The sequence below is a fragment of the Larimichthys crocea genome, chromosome XV (genome assembly GCF_000972845.2).
Source record: "Larimichthys crocea isolate SSNF chromosome XV, L_crocea_2.0, whole genome shotgun sequence".
NCBI classification, from domain to species: Eukaryota; Metazoa; Chordata; class Actinopteri; family Sciaenidae; genus Larimichthys; species Larimichthys crocea.
In genome coordinates, this window is record NC_040025.1 from 21,928,740 (window position 1) to 21,945,015 (window position 16,276).

General features: G+C 41.2%; 1 protein-coding gene across 2 annotated transcripts in view; it reads left to right on the forward strand.

The window, feature by feature from the left end:
* Positions 1–14,473, forward strand: part of LOC104935569 (metabotropic glutamate receptor 7) — a 60,819-nt gene extending 46,346 nt beyond the window's left edge. For both annotated transcript variants that reach the window (XM_010751430.3, XM_019258572.2), the window contains exons 8-10: positions 2,415–3,350; positions 10,053–10,305; positions 13,573–14,473. In XM_010751430.3, coding sequence (XP_010749732.1) covers positions 2,415–3,350; positions 10,053–10,305; positions 13,573–13,622 — 1,239 coding nt within the window. In that variant the 3' untranslated portion in view covers positions 13,623–14,473. The remainder of the gene's footprint in view (positions 1–2,414; positions 3,351–10,052; positions 10,306–13,572) is intronic.
* Positions 14,474–16,276: the final 1,803 nt, after the last annotated feature.

The following is a 16,276-nucleotide window of genomic DNA, read 5'->3' on the forward strand; positions in this document are numbered from 1 at the left end:
ATCGATAAAGCAGCAGAATATAACGCTGTTCCAGCTCACAGGAGCTCAAATTAACTGTAAAGTTAACAACTAAAGCAAAACCAAATGAAAACTATGGCAGACGTCTAAGTCCAAGGTGTCAAAAATCTTGCTTCTGGTCTCCATGGCAACAGAGCTGTTGGTCTCATTACCGTTTCCACACTGTGTGTAATCGGGAGGTTTTCCAGAGAGCACCATTCATTGTCCAAATAACAAATGGCACCTTCATGCCCCGAGATGAATGGCAGATGATAATCTATCTAGACACCACAGAAAAAACACATTTTTCATACAGGTACGCACAACAAAAACACACTGTCAGTGTGAGTGTGTGTGTTTGTCTTTTATGTTTGTGTGTGCTGCAAAGGTGCAGCTTTGTACCTGCAATAATTGGCAGTTGCCACGTTTGGATTTGGTGGAAGCATTGCTGTTTGTATTCTTAGCTGGACTCATATGTGATAATATTTGCACCTGGTGGAATTTTTAATCTGTTTATTCATACAGTCTTTTGCTATGTGAGTGAACAGCTACAAGTGGTGAGACAGTGGTTTGCCTTTGGGAATGTTTTATGAGTGCTGACATTGGTTTAAATTGCTCTAAACACCTCTAATTAGCACATAATATGTCATGTGTAAAAATAAGCAAATGTAGTTTTGGACTTGGTAATGTGCCAGACTGTTTCTTGGAGTCAGGCAGACATTTTCAGGCAACCGGCAGTCGGTTTTTGTACAAATTAAACAAACGTGAAATAACAATTAGTGAGATTTAAAGACTCTAGTAGACTGTGTTACCTCTGGACAGAGCTATTTGCACCTGCTTCCAGTCTTGATGCTAAGCTAGGCTCACCAGCTGTAGCTTTATATTTAAAAGGACAGACATGAAAACTGTGTCAATCTCAGACTCAATTGAATAAGTGTATTTCCCAAAAATGTCAAACTGTTTATTTTAATTGGTATGCTTTAAGTGGTATTTCTTGGTAAAATTGCATTTAAATTGAGTGCTACTCACAAAAATGATGTCTAATGGACATGTTGAATGTATTCCCTTGCTCATGAAACATTTGCAGAGCGGATTTAAATATTTCATATCTCACATTGTTAATCTTTACTTGAAGTCTTGTGCGTCCTCCCTGCGTTTGTTGGCACATCGCTGTGTTTCTTGGCACATTCCTGCCACCTGTAGATCAGTGGAATAGTATGAAACTGTTTGCAGGATTGTGTATGGTGTCACATGTGCATGTGCGTCCTTGTGAACATGAGACAAACATAAAATGAGGACGTACTTGGAAAAAAACGACTTCATAGCACTGCTAGAGGTCGGAAAATCCACAGGGTACCTTTAAGGCTTGAGTTCACTTCACATCAAGGCATAATATATGCTAAAAATATCACTATAATTAATTCCTGTTCACTTCCAATATAGTTTTATGCTATGCCATCTTATTTCATTGTACTGTAGGTTTTTATACACTCTTTGTCTCAAAGCACCATTTAAATCTGTCATATTTGAGCAGTTTTAGAAGTCAATAAAATCAGTTTAATAATCATACCACTGTTACTCTGTGTTTGTTGAACTCCAGGTGATTTATTTTGGTTACCTGGCTTGATATATTGCTGTGGAGCATCGTTAATCTTCTGGTGCTTTTAAAACCACGGATCAGTACACTTTCAAGATAAATCAAAAGATAAACACAGAGTATAACCATAGCTTCTTTTAAAACTCCCTTACAAAATATGCAAGAGCCCTAAAAAATTCTATTTCTTTCACAGCTCTTGAAAGGTTGTCTTGCATGTTGGGACTATAGTTTGAGCTTAAATCATGCAACACCTCAGGGTCTTTTGGATTCGATGCTTCTTTAGTGCATCTGTATACTGCGCTTTTCATTTTCACGACGAGATCATAAATAGAAATAGCTCTGCAAACTCTAAAAGTGGCATTTTGCAATCCCAAATCCCATTCTCCTCTCTTATTGTCACACATTTCATACCTCGCTGGCTCTTGTATTAAAACATAATGTCTTTTGCATTTTACATTTCTTTATTTTTTATTTCACTGAACAAAGGTAAGCTCTGTTGCCATGGTGATTTCAATTACTTTCAAGTATTAAAAAAAAAGCAATCCCTGGAAGAAATTGGCAGAAAAAAAAGATGTTGTACTGTATTAGGTTAATCGTGTGGTTTTTTTTCGTATATGATTAAACTGTTTCAGCTGATTGCAAAACCTGTACCCTACATTGTTTTTGAAAAGAATGTAACTTCATAAGTATAATATAGTAATTAGCATCCAGTTAATAGGTTCTGTTGGAACATATTCATAATTTCTCATATTCAGTGGCACCTCTGGCTTATTGGTTGCTAACTCCTTTGTTCTTGTGCTGTGTGTCATCTCTCTCCCAGCTGGAGGAGCTGCAGTGGCCAGATGGGGAGCAGGAGGTGCCTATCTCAGTGTGCAGTCTGCCCTGCAAAACTGGAGAGAGGAAGAAGAGAGTAAAGGGCATGCCATGCTGCTGGCACTGTGAACTCTGTGACGGCTACCAGTACCAGTACGACGAAACTTCCTGCAGACTGTGTGCGTACAACATGAGGCCCAACCCCAACAGAACAGCCTGCCAGCCCATCCCGATAGTCAAGCTGGAGTGGCACTCACCCTGGGCGATTATTCCCGTCTTCTTGGCCATGCTTGGTATCATCGCCACCATCTTCGTCATGGCGACCTTCGTACGCTACAACGACACACCCATCGTGCGGGCATCAGGCCGAGAGCTGAGCTACGTGCTGCTAACTGGCATCTTTCTGTGTTACATCATCACCTTCCTCATGATTGCCAAGCCTGACGTAGCTGTGTGTGCGTTCAGGAGGATCTTCCTTGGCCTGGGCATGTGCATCAGCTACGCCGCACTGCTCACCAAGACCAACCGCATCTATCGAATCTTCGAGCAAGGCAAGCAGACGGTCACAGCCCCTCGCTTCATCAGTCCCACCTCCCAGATCGCAATCACTTCCAGCCTGATCTGCGTGCAGCTGCTGGGCGTGCTGGTGTGGTTTGCCGTCGACCCTCCAAACACCATCGTCGACTACGATGAGCAGAAAACCATCAATCCTATGCTGGCTCGTGGCGTGCTGAAGTGTGACATCACAGACCTGCAGATAATCTGTTCACTGGGCTACAGTATCCTGTTGATGGTGACCTGCACCATCTACGCCATCAAGACAAGGGATGTACCGGAAGACTTCAATGAAGCCAAACCCATTGGCTTCACTATGTACACCACTTGCATAGTCTGGCTGGCCTTCATCCCGATTTTCTTTGGCACAGCCCAGTCAGCGGAGAAGGTGAGTCATTTCTTTCTCTTTTGCTTTCTCTCTCTCCGTCACCACCCTTCTCTTTGTCTCTCTCCCTCCTCTCACAAATTTCCCTTTCATTCCTTCGGCCCTGTTTTTATCTTGTCCAAACATATGCGCACATGCATATTTGTTCAAATACAAAATGAAAACACAAACAGTACATAAAGGGAGTACACACACACACACAGACACTCACACACACATACACACATTTAGTTTCTGTATAAGTTAGGGGTTCATTTCATATTCGCTCTGATGTGCATGAAAACCCACACTTGGACACAGACAGAAATAGGCGTATAAAGACAGCGGAAGGGTTGGATGTTAAGCACCAGAATGCCTGAAATGCCCGAGGAGTGATACGGATGGGGATGCCGGCAGAGGCCTCCAGATGCCATTATCTCAGCACTTATGCCTAGGGCTCAACATATACTATTATGTCTCTCACTGGAGAGGAAGTCAAGCAGGTTGAGCAGGTGGAGGAAGATGAGGATGAGGAGCTGGAGGAGGAGGAAGGCAGGGAGAAATGCGGGGTAAATAGAAGTTTGATTCAACACATTCCATCTATGACAGCGGCGCTTGACTCAACAAAACATTTGACATTGGGGTGCTACTGGAGTTGATTGACAATCTGACATTTTGACCTGATGTGCTAGTCATTGCTTATGTGGCCAGCGCCGGACAGAATACAGATGCTTTCGTCTGCTGATCTCATGAGCTACGCGTGCTGCTTGGCAGGCCGTGTGCAAGACGGAGCGGAGGGGAAGTTTTCCACTGACTGAATATCAATACTGACAGGAAAGTGTTACTCCTAACCTTTTGAGAGGCACACCGTTCAATATCCTTCCTGCTAAGCTACGGCATGAGATGGATCAAAAACTGATTTTCCTGATCTCAATTTGCTGCTGATTTTATAGATGAATTACACCCTCAGCAGCGATTAGGAGTTCATTATGCTACTCGCAGCGACTAGTGAGGCAGTAATGTGTTTATCTTTTCCCTTTATGCAGTTAACTCTTTCTTCACACCACGTCTTGGCTTCCACTCACCTCCAGTTCACACCACTGCATCCTGGTGTAATGGCCTCTGTGGGTGTATTGGTTCTTACTCCCTTGCCACTGCTAGTGAGAAGTGCCTTTTCATGTCTTGATAACATGCTTCTGCCCTGTAGTTAAAGTGAAGCGACGCTACCCTGCCCATCGTTTCAGTTGACTTGTGCTCTACAGTATAAACACATTACTCACATCTGTTTTTGTTAAGACTAGTTCATAAGATCCCCTCATGAATACTTTACTTAAATCAATGGTACAAAATACAAAAATAGTGGGTGTGGATCTGCATGTGAATGAACTGTTGGAGGCTAAATGTGATGCAATGTCATGGATTTTGACTGTACCCTCACTTTATAAGCGCCTTGCCCTGTTGTGTTTTTAAATGCAGATGTGGCCAAACACCCACACAGATTTGAATATCTCCTTCGCCCCGGGTTACCCAATATCAAACGATTTATTAAAACACAGACACAGAATATGATACCAACTTCCAGTCACAATCCAAAACAATTTAGATGACCTTATGTTGTTTTGTTGTACGGTTTTGTAGCAAAAGTTGTGACTGCGCTATGAGTGGAATTTCTTTAACTCAACACTATTTAGATGCCCTTTATTTTCCACACCTGTGACTCCCTCACCCTCCTCCCTCTGTTCTGTCCATTCAAACAAATGTTAAAGGGAAGCCATGCGAAAGTGGTAACAAAAGATCACAGAGCATCCCCTCGCCTCCCGTGCACCTGCATATACTCAGTCAACTACTCAACACACTCAAGTTAATTACCGTGAGAGGCACCAGCATCCACATTCAGCTGTCCTCGGGCCTGGAGATCAAATGACCTTTGAAACAAACTCCAGGCCTGAGAGTCACTGCTGAAATGTGTAAAACATTGTTATCGTTTTTATATATTCACTGCAAAAGTTACTTTTTATGTAAAAGGAACAAGCAAAATAGATTCAAAAGGATGCTGTCACTGAACACGAGAACTCTCTTATTCAGAAACATCTTTGACCACAAAATTGAAGGTTTATTACAGATCAGAATGATGACGATGATGATATAATGAAACATTTTTCCGGAGGCAAAGAAACTTTCTGCACAGAAACACCCACAAGATTTATTCATGCATAAAGGAGGACTTCATGTCATGAAAACGTACATACCTCAATACATGTCTAGAAACCACTTAGGCTCTTGTAAGATGTCTCCTGTACCCACAAGCACTCTTGAAGTGCTGCCAAGAACCATTAGCAATGACTATATATACTTAGTAAAAACTTTCTCATTCCAGGTAAAATTAAAATTGCACTTTCTAATCCTCCTGTCTCTCTGCAAACAACTGCACTTGATGGAAGTTACACTTGACACTTTTTTGGAGAGATGTGGAGAATATCAACAGTTATTTTATGCTTGAAACCTTAAATAGATTGCACCGGAGGCAGACTGCAGGCAAAAGGCTAAAACTGGTCACAACTAATGGAGACAAGGAAAGGTTGTAGTTTTTATTTTGAAACTAGACGCTGAACATCCCACAAGATAAAGAGGATACCATCACCTCGGCTTGTATTTATTCATCAAGTGGAAGAGAGAGTGTGTTTTATAACACTCCGAGCCACAAAGTAGAAATTATAATGAAGTATTGACATATTGGGAGAGTTGCAGTTTGGAGAAAGTAGCAACACTTTTTTTAATTGTAGGACTTGAGTATAGGCAAATAACCAAGGTAAGCCAAGAAAATATCTGCAAAAATATGAAACCAAAACTAATAAACAGAATCAAGCAACTCATTTTATTTAATCTATGCAAATTAAAATAGCAGTTAATTCAACTCTAGGTGAAATTAAATATCATATAAGCTCTATACAAATACATTGTTCCAAAACATGTCACCTTTTCCTTGTATTATTCAGTGTTGCACACATACAGTAATGATGTTGGAAACCCTCTGCAGGCGGTGGCTCGCCTGTCTTCTACTTCATGTCCCCTGTAGGTGGGAGGAAATATATTTCTATAATGTCACCCAAGAAATGCACCATACCACTATGAACACACCTCTCTCTGCATTATTGTAGCTCTGCTATAATTTGAAATAAACAAATAACAAATAAGATATAAACTCTATTTTAAATGTTGTAATTAAGATGAGATACCCTTCTTGAAAGGGACATAATTGTGTTCAAATAGACGTTTTATTGCACTTTAACTAAGCAACCTTGTCTTACAGCTTATCTTAATGATGTCGCCTCGTGAAGATAATGTGATCAGAGTTTTATTTTAGCGATCAAAGTTTGATTTGTTGCTGCTTAAATCTTTGGTTCTGACAAAATTATGACTGTCGCAGCATAACGTGGTGAGGACACTGGTGTCTGCATAGGCAGCATGTGTTTTTTGAACCGGCACAAAGTCAGTCACGAAAAATCTTTTTGTCAATAACAAAATCTTTTAATAAGCTTACTGCCATCAAGCATTACCAAAACAACTCTCTTCAAACAGATTATTTCTGGGACACTTCTGGAGCTAAACTAAAATAAGATATAAGATTTACTCCCAGTACTAGATTTTGGACCAAAAATGTGCCACTGCTAGAATTTTTGTCCAAAGAAGAGTGATTTCTAATTTTGATTAATACAGGCCAAACCACAAACACCAGTATACACAATGTAAAGGAGGAAGTATCAAAAGTCCTCGGATTGTTTGGACCACTATCTGCTCTAAACACCTGCAGAGCTAATAATATGTGTCACAACCTCTTTCTCTACCAATCTCCTCCAGTAATGGGGACCTCCCGTGCAGAATTAAAATGAAGGGGAGACCATCCACATACCATACAGAGTGGTGTCTCCAATCTGGGATAGGGCTTTGCAGCGAAAATCCAGACAGAGTTATTCATGACATGGGCCCGGCTAGAAAGTAGGCCACCCCAAACAACAGGAGACATCCAGGTACTTGAGAGGGAACTGCAAATCCCCTGGATCCATTATTGAAGGCATTCTCTAACGGGACAGAGAGCATCCCAATTGTCACTCACTGAAGTCCTTATACAGCTGTGTGCATTCATGGTACTTAACCATATCCAACTAAATTGCCTTTTCAGTAAGTATGTCCCTTGTGGATATAATTACGAGAAATACCCTCAGCAGCTTTTTGTCTAAATGGAAGACATGTTGTTTGTTGTGGCTGGATGTTGGCATTTGGCTTGTCAATGAGATGTAAAAAAAAAAAAAAAGGATTCAAATGCAAGCGTTTGGTTCCTGATGAGGATGTTAATAAATCATTACTGTTTCTATAAATAGTTAGTTGCCAAGCAGTTGTGAAAATGACTTCATGTATTTATTTATGTTAAAGCAACAGGAATTAATTATGAATGTTCTGTGACAAGCTAAACATTCGAGCGGTGGGTGAGAGGGGGTACGAATTTGGGTCAAGCTCATAGAGAGGCACAATGAGAAACCCTGACTCGCTGATTAGAGACATTAAGGAAAGGGATTTGGTTCGGCTTATGCTTGTGCGCATGTGTTAGCTGTATTAAAGGGAATGGAGGCCTACATATCCGAATGTTTTCTTGTGTGTGTTTTCTCGCTTGGGTGTGATGAGTGTGCCTGTTTCTGGATCAACTCTCCTGCGTGGTCAATAAATCAGTTCTGATAGGGTCAGCATCTATGGTATCAGAATCTCATTAGAAGCTCATTCCAGCCGTGTTTTGTTGCTCACACCAAACTCTGTAGTGTTGCTATGGATACTGGACAGATTAACAACTACCAAACGCAAGGGCTGAGATTCCCTGGTGATATTTGACGCCACGTGCACTCCTTCGCAAATGCTTTGATCGCTCGCTCCAATATCTAATCATAAACGCTGCTAATTCGCAGCTCAAACACGAAACAGCGAAAGCTCGCCCCCCAGTTTCGTGTGACACAGAACAGAATGCACAGAGAGCAATGTGATATTCATATGGTTATTAATGCATTGTGCACCAAGCAGATCGCTGAATCTAATGTGCTCCACCGACAAACGGGAGGGGATGGAGGGAGAAAGAAGTGGTTGAGTGTACTGGCATGTTGATATCAGGCAACTAAATTATTGGTGCAGATTGGAAGACAATGGCATGAGTGGCATGTAAATGAGAAATAGTGTATGAAAGAAATTACCATTAGTGGTGCTATTTACCAAGAAAAACTGTATGCAAATGGTGACATTTCCTTCTCTCCCCGAATCATTTCTCAGCTCTGCAGATACACTCTGGTGGTTAATGTGTTTACAATTGTATCATCTTCCTTATCCACATCACCAGTGGCTGGCTGGAAGGCAGCATATAGTCACATCTGATGCTTTCAAGTGCAGTAGATTAGTGGGGAGGCTTTGGTGATCTACTCTGGAAATCCCTCTTGAAGTTAGTCTTTCTCCTCCAAGACCCTTAAATGACACAAGAGTCTCTTGTATGTCTGCTGAATTACTGACTCCACTACCTCTTAGTGAAATGACTACCTTTTAATGAAGTCTGTATATAAAATTCATATTAACCTAAACCGTACTGTTGTGTAAGCTCGCAATTACAGCTTGACAATGTGAAAGGTAACCTCTGAAAAGGAAGGTCATGGAGGAAGCATGCAAGAGAATGTACCAGCATAGGACTCACATGAATGGCAGTCCTATGAATGATCTCACCACTTAACGCAGTGAGAGCCTTTCACTGGCTGCACTCCACTGTGTGCAGAGCTGCAGGATAGAAAATGTAGACCTGCTGTTTACTGCAGATGCAGTGTTCTCACACCAAGAAAGAAGTCTTTTTGTTATGCTCTCGGAGGAATTTACATTAAAATGCACAGAGCACACAAACTGTTAGTGGAGGAAGAAGTGGCTCGGAGGCTGTAGATTGGTCTGATGAATGCCTGAGTGGTGAGATAAAACATCTGCTATGACGGGAGAGGAAAGGTGACAGCATGTCACGGGCTGATCTTCGTCTTGACAGTGTAGTCTATCAATCTAGTCAAGGGTCCAGGCGGACAGGCTGGTAGAAAGGAGGCCATATGAGGACATTTTGATAAAGTCATGATGATGCTTCTGCTATTGTCATTAATACGCTTGAACTGACTTTGACTTGACTGAGTAGCTCCGGGTCAGGCTTTGAAAAAATGCTGCTGGATTATGGTACCGTACACATGGCTGCTCTTTTCCCCACAGCTACACATAGCAAGTATCCTATCCACCTACATATCTGATAATAATATTATAAAACAATTATCAGCTATTGTCAGCGGGTTTTGCATTATATTAGTATATAATTTCCTCTTCTGATGTAGATCCCTCTCTCAGGACGCTTCTCTACACGCTAGCATTTAAAAAAAAAGATGACCAATGAGCTTTTTTTGCTGGATGCTCATATTTCGATTATCAGGCGATGTTATTATTAGGTTTTGCCTCACTGTGCTCAACAGTGTGACTGCTCTGTAATTGGTCACAGATGTTTAGCCATCATAACTGCCTTGTCTCTCATCCTTCTTGATAAGGGTTTAAATGCTGCTCCTGACTTAATTGTCTGCCTCATAGAGCTGCCATGTCCAAGTTCATACCTCATAGAGACAAATTGTCCATTCACATTATGTTTGCTAATCATCTTTTACCTGTCTGTGTTTCTTCCAGCTGTACATTCAGACGACCACCCTGACCATCTCCATGAACCTCAGTGCCTCGGTAGCACTGGGCATGCTCTACATGCCCAAGGTATACATAATTATCTTCCACCCTGAGATGAATGTACAGAAGAGGAAGCGTAGCTTCAAGGCTGTGGTCACAGCTGCCACAATGTCATCGCGTCTGTCCCAGAAGCCCAACGAGAGGCCAAACGGAGAGGCTAAGACTGAGCTGTGTGAGAACCCCGCTGCTGACCCCATGAGTAAGTAACCCACTAAGAGAATCTCAAAGCCCTAGAGCTACGTACGTGTGCAGCATGAACCAAGCTCATTAAAGTTTACATTAGACCACATTTCTTGTGTTAACCATCTATTACTTTAAAGCTCAGAATGCAATCGTTAGTATTTGGTATAAGATAAGATAGACTATAATGATCCCCCACCAGGGAAATTAAAAAACTGATAAGAAATGATTCATAAATAAGAAATATATAGAAAAAGAATACTTGTGATAAAGATTTTTTTTACAGCGTTCCTTCTTACATAGTGGGAGTAGCAGTAACACAACATGGATGCACACTATGTTTGATCACAGCCTAAGTGTATCACTGTATGTTGTGAAATTATCAAGGCAAGTTATGCACTAAAGGTGGGCATGATAAAATCATTTGTGACTGTCCAATTAATAAAGCTTACATAGAAATCAGATTATATAGGCCGCAAAGACCCAAAGAGTATATATTAGAAATATATATATATAGATATATATAATATATAATATATATATATATATATATTTAGTTTGCTTACCACCTAATTCCATATGTGTTATCTCATAGTTTTGACATCTTCAGTGTCAACCTACAATGTAGAAGATATAAGAATAGAGAGAAAACATTGAATGAGAAGGTGGGCCCAAACTTTTCACTGGTACTGTATATCTTTTCAAGATTTCAACTGGTTTTTAAATCTTATTTTAATAAAGACGGTGAATGAGATATTTTTCTATTCTTTCTCACACCTTTCTCATATTGCCTTTCTTCTAGAAACTCCCATTTGGGCAGTTTAATTGGATGGCTGCTTCGGTTAAAAAAAAAAAAAACTATGTATAATAAGCTATAGAATGGACAGTTATCTTGTTCCATGATAAATGGTTAGACTTTTAGCCCAAGTGCATGGCAATGGGCATGAAAAAAGTGGGGGACTTGCTCTGTGAAGATTTTTGAAGAAACGAGGGCTTTGTCACCAGAAATGGTAGCAGATAATCTGTCTCTGTAGCTGTGTATTACTCATACCACCCTTCATCTGAAACAGTAAGCATGATCCTGTTAGTAAGGATAATACTGGGCATTAGTATATGAGTGGGGAAACCTACGTTCTTCCATACAGTTTGTTTTGAGTGAAAAACATTGCTAGCAACACTAGCTCTTAGAGATTTTAGATCAGCGTTGCCATGGAAGCTCTTTGCTCCTCTCTAGTTGTCAGGATGAAGACAGAGATGATTGACAGCTCATGCAAATCACACATCACAGACTCCAAAGGCCTCCTCTCCCGCAATGCTTCTAATCACATAGAGCGATCATGGCACCCACAGGTGCATCAGCCCCTCAACCCCTCTTTGAATTATGCCTATGAGATGACAGATTTTCCTGGGAATTTCTCCAAACAGCCGAACAGTTGTCACACTCATCTGTCATGAGACGAATAAGCTTGTGTATGTGTGTACGCGTACAACTGTGAGGGTGCAAACTGTGCGTGCGGTTTTCAATGTGTGTATCTGTGTGTGACTGAAAGTGTGAGTTACGCATATATAAGTCAGAGAGCTGATGCAAGTGTAACAGGGGATGGGGAGCACATCCTTGCCAGTCGCACATGTGGCTCGATGAGCAAATACTCTGCATTGAGGGCAAAACCTTAACATCTGTCGCAGCAGCACATCAAAAGTCCCCAAGCGAAGCAGGCCGTCTCTGGGAGGCCCTCCCAAAAGTGCACCATGTCATCTGCTCTGTGTGTCTCTCACCTTCTGCCTCTCCTACACGAACGTCTTCTCGCCTCATCTCCCCTCCCTGCACACCCTCTCCTCCTCTTGCCCTTCTTTTTTAGCGGCAGGAGAAGTGACATTTATTAATGGTGAATTTATGTGCATGACCGCCCCGAAACCTGAACTGTGCCTCGACCATCCCCGGAGACTGTCCGTCAATTCCTGTAACCATCAGAGCGCCAAATACCTCCGTTTCAGGGCCCATCATCCCTATGTGAGATGACTCGGAGTGATTTATAAGATTAGGAGCATTAGCAGTTCTGCAGATTTACATTGGTATTGATATGGTGTAATATCTTCATGATTACACCTCTTAAGGGACGGGAGGATTTAACCTGCGAATTAGAGACGTTCAAATGCTTCATTATTCTGTCCAGGCATATGTGGATGACTGGATGTTTTGAAATGAATTTCATTTCATGAACAAAAAGGACTGTGGGAAGAAAACCCAACCTAAAATAAAAACAGGGGAAAAGATATGAAAAGGTTTAGGGTGAGATGAATAATCAACTATTGATATTACAAATTAAGATGATAGCGTAGGATGTCTCTATCCCAGACAAACACACACAAACACACACACACACACACATGGTCTTGCTCAATAAAAGACTGATCTTCCTGATGACTATTTATGGTTAACAGGAAGGATATCTTGTACATTTACTGATGTTTTATTCATCATTCTTGCTGGCCAAGACCACAAAATGCAGCTGTAAAGAAATGGTGCGACTTTAATTGCGTCGCCCATGGGAGTTGGTTGCCGTAGCAACAATAAAGCAGTAGAATGAGAATTTATAGCAATGTCTGTGATTAAAAAAATGTACATCGACCTTCTCCACCGTACAGAAAGGACGACGCACTTGCGTAATATACACAATTTCTTGTGCTTGCATCAACACCTACCCTAAAATCAACCTAATCCAAAGATTTTAAGTCTGGACTATTCCCTAAAACAGCCCTTTTTTTTGTTTTTTACAGAAGTCATCAAAAAAACAAAAAAAAGCCTTCACTCCATGGGTTTGAAACTCAAATTGGTTCTCACGACGATAGATATTACAGTAGGAAACAAACACACATAGCACCTAGGCACTCAGCCACATTCTGATATGTTTCCATGGCAATCCAGACTGGGATCACATTGCATGCCCTAGCATTTGTTGGGTGCTCACTTGTGTGGTGTTTGTGTTTTTATCACTAGTTAACATCTGAAAATAGAAACTAAGGCTTTACACTGGAGCATTCTGAATTGAAATGATACACTAGGCCAGAAAATATTGCTTCTGATTGCACACAGTTGGTGATAAGAATGCGTTGCACAGTCGGATGAGTTTACAAAAGCAGATGATGTTTATATGGCCTCTGTAGTTGGGGGGGGGGGGGGGGGGGGGGGGGGGGGGGGGGGGGTGGGGGGGGGGGGGGGGGGGGGGGGGTTGTTTTTAGCAGCGCTCAAAGTAAATCATCTTTTTTTCCCCCACTCTGTTCTCAGGTCAAGCAACCAAGAAAACATATGTGAGTTACAACAACCTCAGGATCTGATCTGCTTGAACGTGAATGGTGTTTGTTCTTTATCTGTGATTGAAAAGGGAGGGGACAGAGAAAGACAGACAGACAGAGACAGGAGAGCGAGCACAGGCATCCCAGCACCACCTGCAGTACCTATGCACTCCAGGACTGTGGATAGCATCCAACTTTCATCCAGACATGATACATGAGTCCAGACAAGAGACTAGCGCAGCTGTAGGCCAGTGTGGCTGGATCAGCCTCATGAACCAAACTGTAGGTTTTAAACTTGTGTTGTGGCCCCCTTCTCTCCGAACAGAGAACAACTTGCCTGCTAAAAGGGGTCACTGTGAACGAGGACGACCATGAGAAAAAAGAAAAAAAAATAAATAAAGAAAAAAAGACAGTGGATCTGCTTTCAAGATATTTTCTTTTAAAATGTCATTAAAGCCATATTCTCTTGGGGTTCCCATTATCTGATTTCTGTTTTGTATTGTTTATAAGTGATTTTCTTCTTCTGTGCCTCTTTTTCTTGCAGTTGATTTAATTACCTTGAACAGCAAGCTCTGCCACATACAGTATTTTGTTTTACCAACTCAAATCAGTCCCAGATGATTATTATGTTAGAGTGATGGGCATTGTAAGTATATTTTTTTTGTAAATATTTGAGAGTATTTTCATGTTTGGAGTACAAAAGTAGATATCCAGTCTTTGTTCAATTGGATTTGGATGGTAATGAAAAGCACCACAAAGTGTTCACTTTGCATGTGCCAATGTATGTCTGTTCTATTTGATGTAAACGAAAAAAAAAAGAAAAAAAGAAAAAAAGAGAAATAAATTCTGAAAATGATAATGAGCTTCAGCATCCTTCTGCGGTTTGTTTTCTTGACAAGAATAAGACTTCATTAAATAACAGAATATGGCTTTAATCTGTTGTTGAATTGATCCCCGCTGTATCTGCAAGCATGTTTGTTTTATATAGTTTCGTATTGGGTATATTATGCCTAATTATGGTGTGGGAAGCATTATTATCAGAGCAATCATGCAAGTATGTTGTGATGTCTGTCAAATTATGAACATGTAATAAAATCATTTTGTTATCTTTTATACTATTAAAGCAGACAGCATATCATAGTTATTTCTGTGGATGTGCATGAGTGTTTCATCGCAGGGGGATGAAGAGCTACAATTAATTACCACTTTGTTTATGTGTTTATGTGTACCGATGGAAATGTCGTGTGCTCGTTTACTGTCTCTCCCCCATGACAGGGAACATTAGCGAGTTTGCTGAGCAGTGCTGTCATGCAGGGGAGAGGATGTCCACTAGATGACTCGTTTACTCACCTTTTGCTCTTTCTGTCTCATCCGTTTGTTTCACTCTCACTATTCACCAACCCCCTACATGAATAATATAACATGTCAGATCAATTTGTCCTGCTGATGACCAAGACTTTAGGAGCTAACCGTTCTTTATTCCAGCTCCTGCCTGCAAGCATAATGTTACTATTTTCAAAATTGATCATTATATAAAAACATGAATAGGACACGCATGAGAGACTTCTGTTTCTTCACGTGGTAAGTATCTCCCTCTAGGCTGTTACATGGGCAAATGATATATGACCGAGAGATGCTGAATCCTCTTTTTTTTGTTTCAGTGTGTGTGTGCAAGAGAGACAAAGAGAGAGGGAGGAAAAAAAGGGGGAATTAGATCCTTACACACAGGTTTTCTGTTGTTTCTCTTTCCATTTGTCTGGCATCTCTCTCGGCTCCTGTGGGACCAGATGGTCTTTACTTCTCATACACGCAGTCTGTCATTTTCTGTTCCACACAGCCAAGAAAAATCCCACTTATGCCCAATTAAGACTAGCCTCTCCCCCACCAAATTAATTGTGTGTGTCAGTGTGCACGTAATCAGTAGGGGCTGCACAGAGTTTAGATTTGCAGCTCAGCAAAAATGAAAGAAATCCTAAAACAGCAAAGAGTATTTTGGGTCTGGACTTTGAGAGAGAGAGAGAGAGAGAGAGAGAGAGAGAGAGAGAGAGAGAGAGATGATCTTTGATAGGCAGAAAATATAGAACAATCTAAACACACAAGCATGTTCAGGAATGTTTTTTACCACCCTAAAATAGTGTGACGTATAGTTTACTCCAGCTCCAAACTCTCCAGGCTCCTATGCAATGGCCCACCTGCTCAGTGTGCACCTGTTCTGTAGGCAGCAGTTTCCTGCGAGAATCAAGTGGGGAAAACATCAAAGGGAGGAAACTAATCACGGTGGACTGAAAGCAAGGCACACTCCATAAGGAGGACTTAAATGTTTCAAATTCTAAGGACTGGCTGTCGCAGGTTGTTACGCGTGGATCATTTGAAGTCGAAGAATAGATATTAAAGACTCTTCAGATTTTTACAGAGTGCAGACCCGCCAAGAGTTTTGACTCTTAAGTAGCTGTCTAGTTACAAACTTGTCAAAACTATCCTGAAAACTGTAAAAGAATGCTGTCTGCGTGACCCAGTTTGGATGACAGGGTGAGGCCTCTCGCTGCTATATGAAATGTACATTGTTCAGTCTGCGCCTCATGTGCCATGTAGAAGTCTTGGCACCAAACACTCAGGCTCTCTTCTATCTGAGTTTTCATGTCACTTTGGTCCAGCTCTGCCTTTGAAGAAAGCCTTCCTTATCTTGTCAGAACTCC